Source organism: Diceros bicornis, chromosome 3, assembly GCF_020826845.1.
Source record: "Diceros bicornis minor isolate mBicDic1 chromosome 3, mDicBic1.mat.cur, whole genome shotgun sequence".
Lineage (NCBI taxonomy): Eukaryota > Metazoa > Chordata > Mammalia > Perissodactyla > Rhinocerotidae > Diceros > Diceros bicornis.
Window position 1 is genome coordinate 63222884 of NC_080742.1, and position 19047 is coordinate 63241930.

Here is a 19047-nt window from a genome sequence, read left to right on the forward strand (position 1 = left end):
CACCTGGCCAGCTTCATAGGGATGTGACCAGTGCAGTCACACATGGGTCTGAGCTCAGAAGGACCCCACACTTGGGTCTTAATGCTCTGCAGCTGCCATCTTGAAATTCTTGATATTTTGAATTTGTTTGTAAGTGAAGTTTGATAGGACAACAGACCACCTGTGGGGGTGTTGTTTGTCTGAAAAAGAGTATATTTCTCTTTCATTTTTGAAGGATAGTGCCAATAGGTACAAAATTCTAGGTTGGGAATTTTTTTTTTCCTTTAGCACTTTTAAGATGTCTTTCAGTTGTCTTCTATCTCTCATCAGTTGAAAAGTCGGCAATATTTTTGCTTCTTTGAAGGAAAGATGTCTTTCTTTTCATTTTAAAATTTTTTTCTCTTTTTCTTTGGTTTTCAGTGGTTTGACTACCACATGCGCTAAATGTGGTTTTTCATTGTATTTATTCTGCTAATGTTTGTAATACTTCTTGAATCTGTAGGTTGATATCTTTCATAAGATCTGGAAAATTCTTAGTCTTTTTCTATTCAGATATTCTTTCCTTCCTTATTCTCTCTTTCTTCTTCTGGGACTCCAAAAGATGGAGGCCAGCCTTTTTCACTATGTCTTGTATATATTTCTTACACTATTCATTAGATATGCCATTCTTTCATCCCTCCATACTCCAGTCTAGATATTTTCTAACTGGCCTATCACCCACTGCACTAAGCCTCTCCACAGCTATCTAATTTGCTGTTAAACTCATCTACTAAGTTCTTCAGTTATACTAGTTTTTTGTTTATTTTTTTGGGGTTTTTTGTCTGTGAGGAAGATTAGCCCTGAGCTAACATCTGTTGCCAATCCTCAGCAAAAAGCTGAGGAAGATTGGCCCTGGGCTAACATCTGTACCCACCTTCCTCTACTCTATATGGGATGCCACCACAGCATGGCTTGACAAGTGGTGCGTAGGTCCATGCCCAGGATCCGGACCTGTGAACCCCGGGCCGCCGAAGCAGAGTGTGCAAACTTAACCAGTATGCCACTAGGCCAGCCCCCAGTTATACTAGTTTTTATTTGAAGAATTCCTTTCAATTCTTTTTACAGATTCTGATTCTCTGCTGAAATTATCCATCTTTTCATCAATTTTTTGACTATATTGATTATAACTATTTTATAGCCAATGTCTGATAATTCCAATAGCTGGAACACTATAAAATTGTTTCCATTGTTTATCATTTTATTTTGTTTTTATCTTGGTCCAGGCTTCTGATATGCATGGTAATTTTTTATTGGATGCTAGGTGTTGTGTTCAAAAACTTATAGATTCTACATGATGTCTGTTGCTTCTGGCGACGACACACAGTTAGGGTAAAGGCAGATCACCTTAAAATCAGGATTGACTTTAGCAGAGGCTGCATTTCAATTTTTTTAAGTTATGGTTTATTTCTAGTTGTTCCTACCTCCTAGGATATAGCCCTTCAGGGGTCCCAATTAAAACTTTGGAGTGTTTTGGGTCCTGTCTCCTCCTCCCTGAATTCTAGTTCATGACTCCCTAGCACTGTGAAACTGCCAAAAATTCTGCTCAGCATCTCCGCATCTTAGCTGCCACTGTTTGGTTTCTCAGCTTCATGGCCTATGCTGCTTACAAAGTGACAAATAACCCAAGGTGAAAAGTGGTACCAAATACAGGGCTCACCTCAATGTGTTTCTCTTCACTCTGGCATCTTTGCCCCACGGTAGTGCTGCAATGCCTTCAGATATTTTTTTAATGCAACTTTCTCATTTTTCTCAGTATGGGCCTTACTTTGACATAAACTATTCTATAATAGGTGGAAGTGGAAATAAGATACTGATTGCTCTTAGTGGCCTATCTTTTATGTACGCATCTATATCTTCTTGGTTCCAAAAGTATTTAAAATAGGTTAACATAACTATGTGATAGTTTATTTTTAAACTATTTCTAAACTGTTTACTTCTCCAAAACTTTAATTATTTCTGTTAGAATTATTATTTAAACTTATATTCAAAATGCTTCTTCTTAACAGTTCAATATGACTCCTTACATACAACATATAATGTGTATTTGGGAGCTCCTTTGTCAATGCTGTCATGTACTATTTTTTCTTTAATAAAAGTAACAGTGTTGTCAAATACAAGATATTTTCACAGTAAAAATAAAAACAGTAACAAACATAAGGACCCACTATTTCATAGAATGGTGCCTATATAACTTTGTTCTTTGACAACTTCTAGACATCTCTCAAAGGATATAAGATTTATGAAATGGGGTGAGCAGAAGCTATGGATATCTCCTATAGTTATGTTATCATAAAAATCTCAATAATTCAAAATTGAAATTTATGATCACTGAAACATTTCACAGCTGTAATTTGTATCTGAACTAAAAAAATGTGTTATTGCATAATTAAAATGTATAAAAATTGTGGAGGCAGTTTATCCTCCTCAAGAAAGCAAATTGCCATTAAGGACTACCTTAATAGGTACAATAACTACAACTTTTGGTATGTCTATGAATAGCATTTACAAAAATAGTTTAATTTATATCAAATAGTAGCAATAATACTTACATTATCTCATTTTTTAAAAGCATCAATTGTAAATATACTTAGTAATGAATGCAAATTACAAGGGGTAATTGAAAGTCCCAAGAACTAAATCTCTCATCAAAATAAACTGCAAACCAGAATTTCACTCTCCAGCATTTTTACTGTCAATTAATTAAAAAAAAAAACTAGGTGCCCACAGAACTCTTCTTTGAAAATCATGATCTTTCTAAATTTGTGTTCCTGAAATGTACAACATTAACAACAAACTCAGAAAAATATTTGGCTACAAACAAAAAAACTAGAAATGAGCACAAATAGAATAGATTAGTATACACAATTATATTCTCCCAACTCAACAGATAATTGGCTTTTAATACAATTATGGGTCATTATTCAGTATTATCATTGCTCTGGGCATTTGTTTCAAAACATGAATTGTGTTTTTTAGCACATTCCAATTGATTTCCATTGGTGGGTCAAGGGACCTTTAAAGATTTACAAGCACTCAGGATACAAAGGAACTAGCACCTTTCATTGTTTTCCAAAGGCTCTCTTCTATTTCATCTATTTCTCTTGCTCAAATCTTCATAATTCTTTGCTCACATTTATTGCTAGAGACGTAGCCCTTACAGTGGACATCTCTCAGAAAGTGGCAATGAGTTTAGCATGTCACAAACTAGCTGTTGAAATTGTATGCACACTATATGCTCATAATAAAGTATTATTGTTATTAACGAAGAGACTACATTTCAGGAACCACTGTATCAGAAATTTCACTACAGAAATGGCAACAATATAATAGATGTAGAGACACTATGGCCTACATGACTTCTTTATTGAGAATGAGTAGGTGTCCTCAACAAATCATCACCATAATGTATAGAGGTGTTATTGTATGATGGTTAAGAACACAATATCTGATGAGAGGCGCTTCAAACCTTTGCTCTAGCATTTACTAGCTGTATGTTCTAAAGCAAGTTTATTTAATCTCTCTATATCTTAGTGTTTTCATCTATAAAATGGGAATAACAACAGTACCTGCTTTGTTTTTTTAAATAAGAATTAAATAAAAATGAATACAGAACTCTTAGCTGAGTGATTGGAAAAAATAAGCAGTCAATAAATACTAAAAACTGTTCTGGAAACCATTTTTCTCTTTGTAGATTGCATGTCTTTTTCTCTTTATTTTTGGACCTGATCACCGAACACTCTCACCAACACTAAGTATTTACGTAGCTTTGGGGGTCTGCCTTTGCTTCATAGAAACTACCTTAGTGTTGTTCCACCTCAGACTTTAGCATCTCACCTTAATGCATCTTAGACACACTCCAAGAAAGCAGCAGTGGATAATGAAAAAAGGTTTAGACACAGCATGATCCAATAGAAATGTAATGTGTGTCACATAGTAATTTTGAATTTTCTACTAGCCACATCAAAAAAGGAAAAAGAAACAGTTGAAATTAATTTTAATAACATATTTTATTTGACTATATCCAAAATATTAGCATTTTAACAAGTGGCAGTAGACACATTTCAAGTGCCTAATAGCCACATATGCCTTCTATATCAGACAGTACAGGTTTAGAGTCAAGTGGGCCTGGATTCAAATTCTGGCTCTGCTATTAAACTTGCCATTTACTTGCTAAATCTCATTTTCATCATGTTAAAAATAACTATCTCCAGATACTGTTATGAGAATTAAATTAAAATGGCATACACAAGGCACTTAGCACAAGGTCTGATATACAGGGGTGCTCATTAAATGAGAATTCCCTCACCCTCCCCTTCTTCTCTAGAACTGAACACTGGCTTAATATGGTATAATCTGTGACCTAGCATTAGTTTCTTCCCTTCTACCTCTACGATAAATTATAGCCTTTTCCTCTACCTGCACAGCTCTCCCTCCTTATTCCTAGCAGCTATAAACTTGACTGTGTGGACTTCTAGAAGCCATGGACCCTCTTAGTCATGATCCAAGTATGTGCTCCAAAAAACTAAAAAGATCTGTGCCCGAAAATTTCCTTTTCTGGCCCTGTCTCATCTACCTCCCCAGCTGTTACCACGGTTGCAGCTTCCTCAGCAACTGCCATCAACAGCAATGCTCTCCATTTGAAGATACACTGACCTCAGAAATTTAAAAGATGAGAATCATTCTGCAAAACAACTGGCCAGGACTTTTCAAAAGTGTCAAGGTCAAAAACGACAAAGAACGACTAAGGAACTGTCACAGTTTGGAGGAGACTAGAGAGACATGAAAAATAAAAATAAAGTAAAGGATCTTGGGTAGCATCTTGGTCTAGGAAAAGGACAGTAGTGGGAAAACTGGTGAAACTCAAAAAGGTCTGCAGTTAATAAAATTGTATCAATACCAATTTCCTGGTTTCAGTAATTGTACTATGGTTATACATAATGTTAATATTAGGGAGTATAAGATGAATAAAGTCTGAGGATCTAATGGATAACATGGTGATTACAGTTGATAACACAGTATTGTATAAATGAACTTACTAACATAGTAGAACTTAAATGTTCTCACCAAAAAAAAAAAGGTACATTGTGAGGAAATGGATGTGTTAATTTAGTGAGAAGAATCCTTTCACAATGTATACATATATCAAATCATCACATTGTACTCTTTAAATATCTTACAATTTTATTTGTCAATTATACCTCAATAAAGCTGAGGAAAATATTAGGGGGGTACAGGGGAACTCTCTATACTATTTTCATAACTTTTCTTTAATATTATTTCAAAATAAAAAGTTAAAATGCCTTTAAATATGATTACTTGAAACTCTATTATGAAGGAACCTCTGTCCTAATGGATTTGTTAATTGATATATCATTGTAAAACAGTGCTACTTATGTTAAGCCTATCGCAGTAAGGCCATCAAATAGGTTAATGAAAAGTCAATTCCAAGGTATAGAAAATCCACCTTAATCACCACTATTAGTTTGCAAATCCACTAAAAGAATATGATGTCACCTACATCCGCTCAGTAATACTGAAAATTTGATGAAAGCAAGTACTGTTTTGTGTGACCAGTAATGTTATTAAATAAATATACCTTTTGATTTAACATTACTGAATAATATGCTTAAACAGTAGCTCCACTGAGACCAACTTTTTACAGAGAGTGACAGGCAAAGATGAGGAAGAGATGTAAAGAAACATATTCCAAAAGGCACCCCCTCAGATCTTCCATGCTTTAGGAAACAGCCTTGGTCAATAAGCTCTGAACAAAACCCATTGCAATAGAAGGGACAGTCTGTTCTACAGCACGTGTTTCTGTAATGCGAATTAGCTCATAGGCAATTGGCAAATGGAGAAATGAGTTCAGGATAAAGCAGAAGCTGCATTGGTCCACATGAAATTTTTTTCCCAGATCATTAATGTGTTCCCAGATCATTAATAACAGCAACTGAAAGCTAAGTACACTAATGGCAGCAAGCCAGGAAAAAAATCAGTATTATACATTCAACCCTTCTTTTAGAAGTGCTTATTGCAAGGTTAAACTTGATCTTTGTTGAAAAAAAAGAAAGAAAGAAAGAAAAATTATAGATAAATAAATAAAGCAAAGTAACACAAAACATCTCTGGTATCAGTACATTTTATACGAAGCTTGCAATCTTTTCTCTGCATGCAACTTCTGATGATAATGTCCCTCTGCCCTTGTATATATAGATAACCTCAACACTTCCTTATATCGCCTTCCATCAAGCTACCTTCATCTTTTTTGTTTTAAGTAAAACCCTACATTTACTGCAGTGTTTATTAGAAATTTCATGTGTCTTTTAAAGTGCGCTAGCACTTTTATTGGAATGGTTATTGTTTTCATTAGTGCTCTGGTTACAAAGTTGCATAAGCCCTACTAATTTAAGTATGAATTTGCAAACTTCAAAGTTTTCCAGAAATGCATATAATATTATAATAGAAATGCGATATTTCTACATACTGTGAATACATAAAATTCTGTCCCAGGATTTTTTTTGTGTGAAGAAGATCAGATGTGCTAACATCTGCCAATCCTCCTCTTTTTTTTTTTTTCCTGAGGAAGACTGGCCCTGGGCTAACATCCATGCCCATCTCCACTTTACATAGGACGCTGCCACAGCATGGCTTGCCAAGCGGTGCATCAGTGCGTGCCCAGGATCCGAACCAGCGAACCCCAGGCCGCCGCATTGGAGCACGTGCACTTAACCACTTGTGCCACGGGGCCGGCCCCAATCCCAGGATTTTTTAAAATATAAATTATCATACTACCTTGTTTCCATCGATTACTTATGTATCAATGAAATGTGTTATAAATATCAATTTATAAATAAAATGACAAACTACATTTCATATTTAGCTTTAAATTCAACATTTAATCATGCATTTCTGTATTAGTCACACATTTCTTAAATAGATAGGATGTTCTGATGTAGTAATGACAATTACCACCTAAGTTAAAACCAGACTGAGGCATTTTATAAGAAAAGCAAATATTCAGTGTTGTTTAACACAAATTAAATGTATATTAATGAATATTAATCAAACCAACATCACTCTTTTCAAATAAAACAGTCTATAAAATGTATAAAAATATAAGGTCGTGTGTCTAGAAAGCATTTTTGCTCATAAAACTAAAAAAGATACTTTGAACAGTGTCTTTTATATAGTATTAGATCATGCCAAAGAAGAATTTAATATAAGACTTTTTGTTTCTTTCTAAAAAGAGGCAACAATTATTGTTTAATGATTATTTGTTGTTAAATAATATAATACCAATCACCAAGCATTTTTTATGTAAATGGCTCCTGCTAGCAACAAGCATTATAAAAGAAAATTTGTCTTATCTGTACATGACAGAGATATAGCACATAATTAGCTCATTAAAAATACAGTTCAACCGAAGTAGCTATAATTTATTATATCAATACAATTTGAATATACTGTTTTTGAAAATAATTTATATAATAAATATAAATCACTTTAAGATTTCCATAAAAGAATAGTGTTCTCTTTCAGTCCATGATATGTTAGGGCACTTTCATGGACCCATGCAACCCTGAATTTCAAGGAGCCTTTTTTTTTCCAATTACCTATTCAAATTCACTTGCTTAGAGATAGTCAGCATGTTTCTCACGGAAAAAAAAAAATACTGCACAATTGTCTGCTTATAGGGTGACCTCTTTCACTTGGGTAGATATCCTCTCCATTACAGACTAAATGAGGATACAACCTTGTCAAATCAAAGGCAAAAGAATAATGAGCACACGACAGGCTAACCCAGCATGGAAAAGGTCATTAAGGAGGTTGTAAAAACAGTACTCTGAATGACAAAATAAAAGTATACTCCAAAGAGTAGGTTAATATTAAAGAAAGCACTCAAGAACATGAGAAGCATTTAATCCCCATCCTTGGATGTCTGCCATACAGAACTCTACTCACATTTATTTATTTCATTAGTTACTAACCAGATTTAGTTAATATGTTTGCAAATGAATCCTGGTTGAATAGGCTTGACAAAGATACATTTATAAAATATTTATTTCCACAAAGTACATACAAATAAGTATGAACAAGTAGATAATGTTTTGCTTTTGACCAAACAATTATAAATTATCATCCAATAAGAAACAATCATTCCAATTCAAAGATCAAAAATATAAATTGGAAGTCTTAGCCAAACAGTAGGATTTTACTATTGTTAAAACAAACGACAGTAACACTGATACGTTAATTGCTACCCCAGTGCATTAACTGGCATAACAGGGAATCATATTAAAACATTTTTATAAGTAGCTGAAACCAGAAGAAATTAAGCAAGCTCTGTTGCAGTCTTCTCAGTGTGAATTTACTTTTAAAACAAACAAAAAAATCTCAAATCTAAACCATTCAAGCATGTACTAGAACTATGTATTATATCATTGTGTCAGTTATGCATGCGTTGACATTCCTTTCTACATTAAAACCAGAATGAAATTTTTGTTCCTGAGCACTCGTAATATTTTGACAGAGAAACAGTGCCACCTTTTGGTCCCAAACAAAAGCCTCCAGTCTACTAGTCTTCCAAACTTCCTTTTTTTCAGTTAAAATTCCTGATATATATAAATATCACTGAATTTCATGTCATAATTATCAACTTCTAGAAAATTTTTCTAGTAGCTCCAAAAACTAAGAAAATACAAGAGTAACATAGAAGTTGCTTCCAAGATGCAAAATTTCAAAACAATCAAAAATAATACCAAATGCATGTACTCTGGGTCATCAATATAATAATTCCTAATCAACATTTGATTAAAACACATTTTACCAAATCCAAGTATGTCAGTTAACTGATATATTTTATATATTTTAAAAATCCTTTTTCATAGTATTATTACATTTCAAAACTGATTTTAAAAAAATGTATTACATTTTAAATGTACCCATTAATTTAGTAATGGAGAATATGGCATCAACAGTGGATTATCAGTTAAATCAGATAATTATAAGTAATTTTATATACAAATATAGTATGTTTCTGATTTACTTACACCAATGACACAATGTCACCACGCTGTACTTCAAAATTCCTCACTTTCCAGTGATTCAAAAGCACCACATCAGATGATTGGCTCCCCCCAGGATTCAAAGAAGGCTAAAAAACAAGGAGAAAGAGACACATCTATCATTTGTATTTTTCAATCTTCACGGTTCCTTGCACTTCATAGCTATAGTGCAGGGCAATAAAACATTTCTAATATAGTAGCTTTCAATAAATTGTTATTCTAAAGTACCTGCAAATGATGAGTTTTCAAAAAGGCTCATTGGGATTCTTCACAGGTGAACCAGAAAAAAAATAAATTACCAATACTTATTTGAAAAGAAAATGTGCTAGATATTCAAATCTTTACTAAACTCCACTAAAGAGGTATGGAAAACTTTAAGAAAGATTAAAAAGACATTAGGACTAGCAAATCGAATACAACAACACATTAAAAAGATCATTCACCATGATCAAGTGGGATTTATCCCAGGGATGCAGGGATGGTTCAACATATGCAAATCAATCAACGTGATACACCACATTAACAAAATGAAGAATAAAAATCACATTATCATCTCAATAGATGCAGAGAAAGCATTTGACAAGATCCAGCATCCATTTATGATAAAAACTCTGAATAAAATGGGTACAGAAGGAAAGTACCTCAACATAATAAAGGCCATATATGACAAACTCACAGCTAATATCATCCTCAATGGTGAAAAACTGACAGTTATCCCTCTAAGAACAGGAACCAGACAAGGATGCCCACTTTCACCACTCCTATTTAAAATAGTATTGGACGTCCTAGCTGGAGCAATCAGGCAAGAAAAAGAAATAAAAGGGATCCAAATTAGAAAGGAAGAAGTGAAACTGTAACTATTTGCAGGTGACATGATTTTATATATAGAAAACCCTAAAGAATCCAGCAAAAAACTTTTAGAAATAATAAATGAATACAGTAAAGTTGCAGGATACAAAATCAACATACAAAAATCAGTTGCATTTCTATACACTAACAACAAAGCAACAGAAAGAGAAATTAAGAATACAATCCCATTTACGGTTGCAACAAAAAAGAATAAAATACCTAGGAATAAACTTAACCAAAGAGGTGAAAGACCTGTATAATGAAAACCATAAAACAGTGTTGAAAGAAATTGAAGAAGACACAAAGAAATGGAAAGATATTCCGTGCTCTTGGATTGCAAGAATTAACATAATTAAAATGTCCATACTTCCTAAAGCAATCTATAGATTCAATGCAATCCCTATCAAAGTTCCAACAACACTTTTCACAGAAATAGAAGAAAGAATCCTAAAATTTATATGAAACAACAAAAGACCCCAAATAGCCAAAGAAATCCTGAGAAAAAAGAACAAAGCTGGAGGTATCACATTCCCTGATTTCAAAATATACTACAAAGCTACAGTAACCAAAACAGCATGGTACTGGCAGAAAAACAGACACACAGATCAATGGCACAGAATCGAGAACCCAGAAATAAACCCACATATCTATGGACAGCTACTTTTCGACAAGGGAGGGAAGAACATCCATAGAGAAAGGAAAGCCTCTTCAATAAATGGTGCTGGGAAAACTGGACAGCCACATGCGAAAAAATGAAAGTAGACCATTATCTTACACCATATACAAAAATTAACTCAAAATGGATTAAAGACTTGAATGTAAGACCTGAAACCTTGAAACTTCTAGAAGAAAACATGGGCAGTATGCTCTTTGACATCGGTCTTAGCAACATATTTTCAAGTACCATGTCTGACCAGGCAAGGGAAATAGTAGAATAAATAAACAAATAGGACTACATAAAACTAAAAAGCTTCTGCACAGCAAAGGAAACCATCAATAAAATGAAAAGACAACTTAACAATTGGGAGAAGATATTTGCAAACCATATGTCTGATAAGGGGTTAATATCCAAAATATATAAAGAAATCATGCATCTCAACAACAAAAAAACTAAAACCCAATTAAAAAATGGGCAAAAGACATGAACAGACATTTCTCCAAAGAAGATATACAGATGGCCAACAGACACATGAAAAGATGTTCAACATCATTAACCACCAGGGAAATACAAATCAAAACTATAATGAGATATCACCACACTCCCGTCAGAATGGCTATAATTAACAAGACAGGAAACAACTGTTGGAGAGGATGTGGAGAGAAGGGAACTCTCATACACTGCTGGTGGGAGTGCAAACTGGTGCAGCTACTATGGAAAACAGTATGGAGATTCCTCAAAAAATTAAGAATAGAACTACCATATGAGCCAGCTATTCCACTGCTGGGTATTTATCCAAAGAACATGAAAACACGCGTGCATAAAGATACATGCACCCCGTGTTCATTGCAGCATTATTCACAACAACCAAGACTTGGAAGCAACCTAAGTGCCCATCAACGGACAAATGGATAAAGAAGATGTGTACACATACACAATGGAATACTACTCAGCCATAAGAAACGATGAAATCCAGCCATTTGTGACAACATGGTTGGACATTGAGGGTATTATGCTATGTGAAATAAGTCAGAGGTGAAGGTCAAGTACCGTATGATCTCACTTATAAGTATAAGATAAAAACAACAACAAACAAACACGTAGAGACAGAGATTGGATTGATGGTTACCAGAGGGGAAGGGGGTAGAGAAGAAGGCGAAAGGGATGATTAGGCACATGTGTGTGGTGACGGATTATAATTAGTCTTTGGGTGGTGAACATGATGTAATCTATGCAGAAATAGAAGTAAAATGATGTAGACCTGAAATTTATATAATGTTAGAACCAATGTCACCACAATAAAAATTAAAAAATAAAACATAAAAATAAGAAGACATTAGGAAGATGTGAGTGAAAAGAAGACACAATCTCAAATCAACCAGGAAAATACCCATATGAAGAAGTGAAGGGAATAAAAGAAATAAGTGATGGGGCAATCACGGAAAATGTGGGGATTTCCCATCTTGACCTCTCTTGTCTGGAGAGAGCATGCATCAAGTCTCCTGGTCCCAGTTTAAGCCTAAGAAGTGGCCTTCACCCTAAAATTCAGACAAGTCTAGATATGCCTGAGGATTGATGGGGCAAGAACTGAGAAACATTTTGTGTAAGAATTCATCTGAAGGTCAGGAACCACGTAGGCACAAAAATCTGATTGAGGAACCATGAAGCCAGCATACCTGTCACTTCGACAAGGGTGCAGAAAAGCCAACGGATAACAAGTCTGAGACCTGAGGTGAGAGTGGTGACACAAGAATGAGAAAAACTAGGAGAGCTTTTTCACCATTGACTCTACTGGGTCTCTAAGAACGTCATAAGGGGAAACAGCAATTTCTGTGGTGACAGGAAAGGTGCCCCACTACAACTGAGGCTCTCCGCCTTCACTGATGGTGGCAACGAGAAGAGACATAACTACAGCAACCAGGGCAGGTGCGAGGAAAACAGTGGATGCCAGACAACAGCCAGGCCCTGGAGCAGCAGTGACAGTCTTTTTAAAAGATTCCTGGAATTATTTGTAGACTTTCTACAAAGCAGATGTGGGCAAAGCTGTGGAAATGTTATGTGAGGGCTATTATCACGACCTCATTTTTGACCACCTACATTTTTTGTGGCCAAAAAATATTGGTTATCCTTGGAGAGCTCAAACAACCCAGCTTCTACCAACTCCTTTATATGATAATACCTAAAAATCTCTATTTTTAGTTTTTAACTCGCTGCTAATCATTTCACTTGACTATCTGACATAAAAGTCAACATGATTAAATGGAATTTGTCATCCTTTCCTACCAAAAAAAGTTTTCTTCCTTATATTCCTACATCCTATTGAGCATTTTCCCAGTCAACCAGCTTAAATTCTTAGTTATCGTTTTACTTTAACCAGTCACCAAGCTAAAGGGGTTTTTTTCCTTATAATGTCTTTCATTTATGGCTCATCTTTTCTCTTCTCTCTACTATCATCACATTTCAAGCACCAATCTTCACCATGCATCTACACTAGTCAATCTCTCACCTCCAACTCAGAACGAATGATTTCATTTCTTTCTAGCTACATGATTTGAGCAAGTTACTTAACTTTATTATGTTTCAATTTCCTTACTAGTAAAATTATGATAATCAGCAACTGTTACCTAATTAATAATTAAATAACAATAACAGCGAAAACTTACCAAGTGCTTACCATGTGTACTGTTCTAATAACAATAGCCAGACATACTGAGTGCTTACCATGTGCAAGACACTGTCATAAGGACTTTACAAATATTAACTCACTTGATGAGATCAATTATTTAAAGGGTTTACAATAGTTCTTGACTCATAGTTAAGCTCTCGATAACTTACTAATATTACTATATCACAATTTTAATTATGGGGAGTTTTGTACCCTTTCCCCACGTTTTTCCTCTTGCTCTATCCCTAATGAGGAACAGAGTTGATATGGTGGGATAAATCCAAGGGGCTTCACTGGGCCACGGTGCAAGGGAACGGAGTTTTTGCCATCACATAGTAAGGTGAGACTAAAAGTTAGGCTTCCATAGGGGTTCGTTCTCTCTCACTCATATTTCTCATTCATATTCTCTCGTTCTATCTCCCTCTTTCTCTCCATCTTTGAGTTAACTATCTTGCAAGTCCTTTTCCCTTATTTCTTTTTATTTTTCCTCCTATATAACTGATGCAGTAAAGGTGGTCTGGGGAGACCATTTGAACTATAAAGAGAAAACCTCCTTCCCATTGCACTTTCATTGAGTTCACTTCTTTACTTGGCCATCAAAATAGCGAAGAATAACAGTGATTTAATTATTTCTGACTATTCTTCTTTACTCTCTTTTATTGGTGTTTTTCAAAAGTTTATGACCACAACCTGTTAATAAAAAATGCATTTTACACTGCATCCAGTACACACATGATAAATACATATCTGAACAAAATTACACAAAATAATAATTTTTACTACATACATCCTAATAGTTTCTGTTCTCTCCTAATCCATGTTTTCAAAATTCTGTCTATAAACAACAATATTAATTGCACATCTACTATATTGATTTTGCAACCTACTAATAAGTTGCAATCCACAGCGCTAAAATCATAGTTTTAGATGATTCTTCTTCAACAATTATTCCATAAAGTTTGCTTTTTTACAGAATTCTACTTTTAGTTCTTTCATCTCTGTCTTTAAATTCTTTCCCTAGAAAATCTTATCAATATTCTCAGTTGCAAAAACCACCCATATACCGATGACTCCTAAATGCATAGTCCCAAGTTACTTCCTCCTTCTCTAAACTCAGTCCATAGCACTTCATACTACAGCACTTAGCATACTGTAACATAATGGTGGTCTACCTGTCTGGCTCCACAAGCAGACAGGTAGCACTTTTTACCCATTATTGTAACTCCTAGTTAAATTTATTCTCCAACACCAAATGCTCTTCTGAGATTCTAGCACATGTTCTAACTGGTTGCTGGGCATCTCATCTTATCACGTCATTCCCCTACTTAAAATCCTTCACTAGCTTCCCAACACTACCAACATGACTGTCTTCAAGATGAAAATCAAGACACACATGATTTGCAGGACACTATCAATCCCCACTACCTAGTTCCTACAAGTTAAACTCAACCACAAGCAGTGCCCTATACACAGGTTATTTACTCACACTTCCAAGCATCATGTAAGCAAATATTTCTGCCTGGCATGTTTCCCCCTCTTCCCACCTTCCTGCCATCTGGTTAACTCATGCTTCAAAGCAACACTTGAATCCCACAGGACAGTCTCACAGGAATTCTTTCCTAACACTCTTCATCTCTCCTTCTCCTCATTCCCATCCTCAGACTCATTAGGTGATTAAAACTCCCAAATTCTCCATCACAATTTGTGATTATGTCTATCACAGCATATTCAAAACTGTATTATAATTATCAACTTGTCTCTCTCTCCAAGAGTCTGTAAGCATTTTGAGAAGAGATTATTTCTTATGTCTGTATTCTTGACACCTGAGCACGTAAGGTGATTAATAATTTTTAGTGGAAAGAAACAAAAAAATCAATTAATGAAATTCTCAAAGACTCCCCAAATTAACATGGCCAAAACAGAGATCATATCCCACTAGCCCCAATTATACTTCTATATTCCCCTCCTTAATTAACAGTATTACCATTCACCCTATCCTCCAGACTATAAGGTTCGAGGCATCCTCAATTTCTAACTCTCTCTTTGAGTCTCCCATCATCAGACTTTCCCTTTGCCCCAAAACGCCTTTTCCCTACTTGGAAAATTCTACTTATCTTTCAAAGCCCAATTCAGATGGTGACTTATCTGTGAAGCCTTAAAAACAAACAAACAAAGCGAAACCAAACTGCAGTTCCCTCGTGGAAATTAGGAAATTACATCCTGATGCTCCATGGCTGGGGACAGAAGAATCCCCATAGACTCAAATCTTGACAGTTGGATTCATCTTTCCCTTACAGAATCACTCATCTACAACTTTTCTAACGCTAACTGTTGGAACCAAATGGTATGCGTTGTAAACAAAAGATTTATGCCAGGGAAAAAAATCCCAGGAGAAGCATGTCTAATTTCAAACAGTAAAATATTAGAATCATCAGTCAACACCTGGAAGACCTTGTTTGACTTTATAAAAGAATCAATAGAATTTTCTTTTAGCTTTCCGTTCCTCCACAAGGTTAAATTAAATATTCCCCCATCTGTGCTCCCTTAGCAATTTAGGTAAACTTCCATAATAGTTCTTAAAACCTTGTTATAGGTATCTGCCTACACATATGGCTCTTGCACTCAACTGTAGGTCGTATCCATTTTTGTATGCCCAGAACAGTGGCTGGAAAATAGTATTTCTATATTTTAAAGTTTAAAAGATTATAGGTTTTTAAAGTATATTTAAATAAGATGGTTCCTAAGCAATATATATTATCTAAACAATGTATACATGTCTTTCAATGAAAACATATTCTGGGTAAGGATAGTAAGAAATTTTTCGTGTCACATCAAGTTAGGCAATTTAAGCATTAGAAATAAAGTTGAACAGTGCTTTATTAGTCTCCATAATGAAATAATGCTAATCACAACAGAATAAAATTATTTTCTTTACTGTTCATTTATGAATATAAATAACACTTATGAATATGAACAACACTCATAAAGGAAAACTTTCTTAAATTGGGAAACTGTTCTTTAGCACTATAAAACAGTGCTTTTTGAAGAACATAGTTCTTTGAACTTCAATTAAAAAATACATTAAAAAGAAAAAACACTTTACTTCCTGAGCTTTATAAAATGACTTTTGAAAAGAAAAATAATGTGCTAACTTCAAAATGAAAAATTTATATGAAAAATGAAGAAAACTCATTTGGATAATGCTACTTTAGAAAAATTAGCAAACCATGTTATAATTTGGAAATCTTATATCTTGCTTTCCCTTGTGGGAATGGCAGTTTATGCTGCAGACAGAGCAAGCAATCTTTTCAAATCAAAAAAGTTATACACATGAAATCTAAATTAAAAGTCATAAACTTTAGGAATCTGATGTACCCAGAGAGTCTATATGTTCTTGGCATGTTGTTAATACTTTAAATCCTAGATTCCCAGAGACTATATCAAAATTATAAGCAACTTAAAATAATAAAGCTTTTTGAAGTAAGAAACCTCAGAGAATATTTAATCTAGGAGTTTCCACCTGTATCTCAAAATGTGCGACTGTGTCGGATGTTCTTGCCATTACTCAAAGAGATTTCAATTATTAAGGGGAAAAACACTGATGATCATTGGGTTTACCAAAAAAGAAGAAAACAAGCCTGACAGCTGCTCTGCCCATCTTTTCTTCAATGACTCGCATCTTCACACTAGATTTATTCCTTAACTTCTACCATGGAACACTAAGGTTAAAAATCAAAAAACTTAGAGAAGTCTTTTGGACAGCCCTTGCTCTAAAGACAGAAAACCGTGTTCAAATCTTGGCTCTATTTCCTTACTAACCAGATTACCTTAAACAAATTATTTAACCTTTCTAAGCCTTATTTCCACATCTATAAAATGGAGATTGCAGTACCATCTACCTCAGAGGGTTGCTATGAGAATTAAATGAGAGGACCCACAAAACGTTCTTAACACAGTCCTTGATACAGAGTAAAGTCAACAAATAAGATGATGATGATGATGAGAGCAACAAGAGAGCAAAAGGAAGCAAAATCAAGTACAGTATTCTATCACAAGATTCAAGATAACATTAAGCTTTTACATATTGCCCTGACCTGTTTTCCTTTTAAATACTAAACTGAAAGTCTTCAAGCTGAAAATTCTACCCCTCATTTCTAAATTCTTGGTGGATTGTTTCTTCATGTCTTTTAAGCAAGTAAAGTAAGCATACTTTTATTGTGGATCTCAATTGTTCTACCTCTAGGAATTAATCCCCCCAAAATTTAATGTGCACAATTATTTAGTTATAAATATCTTCTATAAAAACATTACACCCAATATGTTTTAAACTTTCATTTTTAAAAAATACACACATATGTGTACACATATAAAAACATATACATTAAAAATCTAAGTTTTTAGCTCCAGTTGATAAAATTATGATTTTCCTTTTCTTTTCTTTTTGGAAAATTTTGTTACATTAAAAAGAGGTTATTGTATGCTTTGTTCTGACCTAAGTACTATGTTGTTCACTCTAAGAAAGACAATATAAGTCAGCAGTTTTAAAAAGATGTTAACAAATTATGCTGAAGGTAGAAACAGCAGATATCAAACCTGCTTTTGAAACAAATACAACATAAAAGTTGGGTTTTAATGCTATCTCTGATCAAAGACTATGCTGAAGGATTTTTATTCCTCCTACAAACAAATACTGTCAAGGTAGCCTAAATTCTCAGCTTGTGTCTAAGTTCAAATCATATGACAGTTTTGGGGGAATTTATGTCTTGGTTTAGGAAAATAAAACTCCCCTAGAGAATTAAACAGAGACATGATAGATTTCTTACCTTGTAAGATTTAGCCACAGCCATCAATCAGTAAGTGATATTATTCTGGTTTTGATTTTTTTCTATAAATTTCTTATTCATTTTTTAATTAAAAAAAAGTTCACAGCCTATAATTCACTACTGATAGTCTGCCAACAAAGCCTGGTTTTAACCTCACTTCTCTGGGAGCAGTGCTTTCAACCTTTTCAAGCCCATAAAGAGCTCCGCCCACCCTGGCTACACAAAATCTAAATGTTGAAATATTAAATTTTGTGCTTTCCAGTGAGATGGTCCCCAGTAGCAGTCATGAGGAACCACCAGTAGCCCTCAGACTTCTTTTGAAGAATCATTAATTTAAAGAAATGATCAGGGGGAAATAGTTAAAAAGTAAGAGAAGAAACTGAAGTAGTACTGTTTGTTTTTAACTTAACACTGCAGCACCAGCCAGGAAACATAAAGTACAGCTAAAATAAATATATATTCAAATTATAGAATAATTATTATTATTAGATATCACACTTTTGAAAGAATGTGGATAAAATCATCTAAAATGCCAGGTACCTTCTCTCACTATTCAGGGGTCTCTACTGTTTGCATGGCTTCTAGAATCTCGAATTTGTCTCACTAGGTGTGCGTAATAAAATGGCCTATAATTGTACCCACATCTGCACAAAGCTTTAAGTTAGAAATGGAGCATTCCTTTCAGGTAAAGAGTACTTATTACCTATATCCCTTAATACTTGACCCCCTACAATGACCATCCATCTAATTCAAAAATTATTCAAACTTTTCACCTTAGGGCCCTTAACCTGGCAAGGTGATTAAAACCTAGAGTCACACATACATTATACTTGAGTGCTAAAAGGAAAAAATCCAAATAGTAAAGCATCTCAGAAAATTTATACTTATTAAGTCCCAGTTACATCTTGCACTTATATTAACAAGGATAGAATAATGGGCTCTTCACGTCTGCTCCAGCTTCCAGAGGCT

General features: G+C 34.4%; 1 protein-coding gene across 5 annotated transcripts in view; it reads right to left on the reverse strand.

Moving 5' to 3' along the window:
- Nucleotides 1–19047, reverse strand: part of IMMP2L (inner mitochondrial membrane peptidase subunit 2) — an 846417-nt gene that overhangs the window by 766971 nt on the left and 60399 nt on the right. For all 5 annotated transcript variants that reach the window (XM_058528430.1, XM_058528465.1, XM_058528455.1 and 2 more), the window contains exon 3: nt 9069–9172. In XM_058528430.1, the coding sequence (XP_058384413.1) occupies nt 9069–9172 (104 nt within the window). The remainder of the gene's footprint in view (nt 1–9068; nt 9173–19047) is intronic.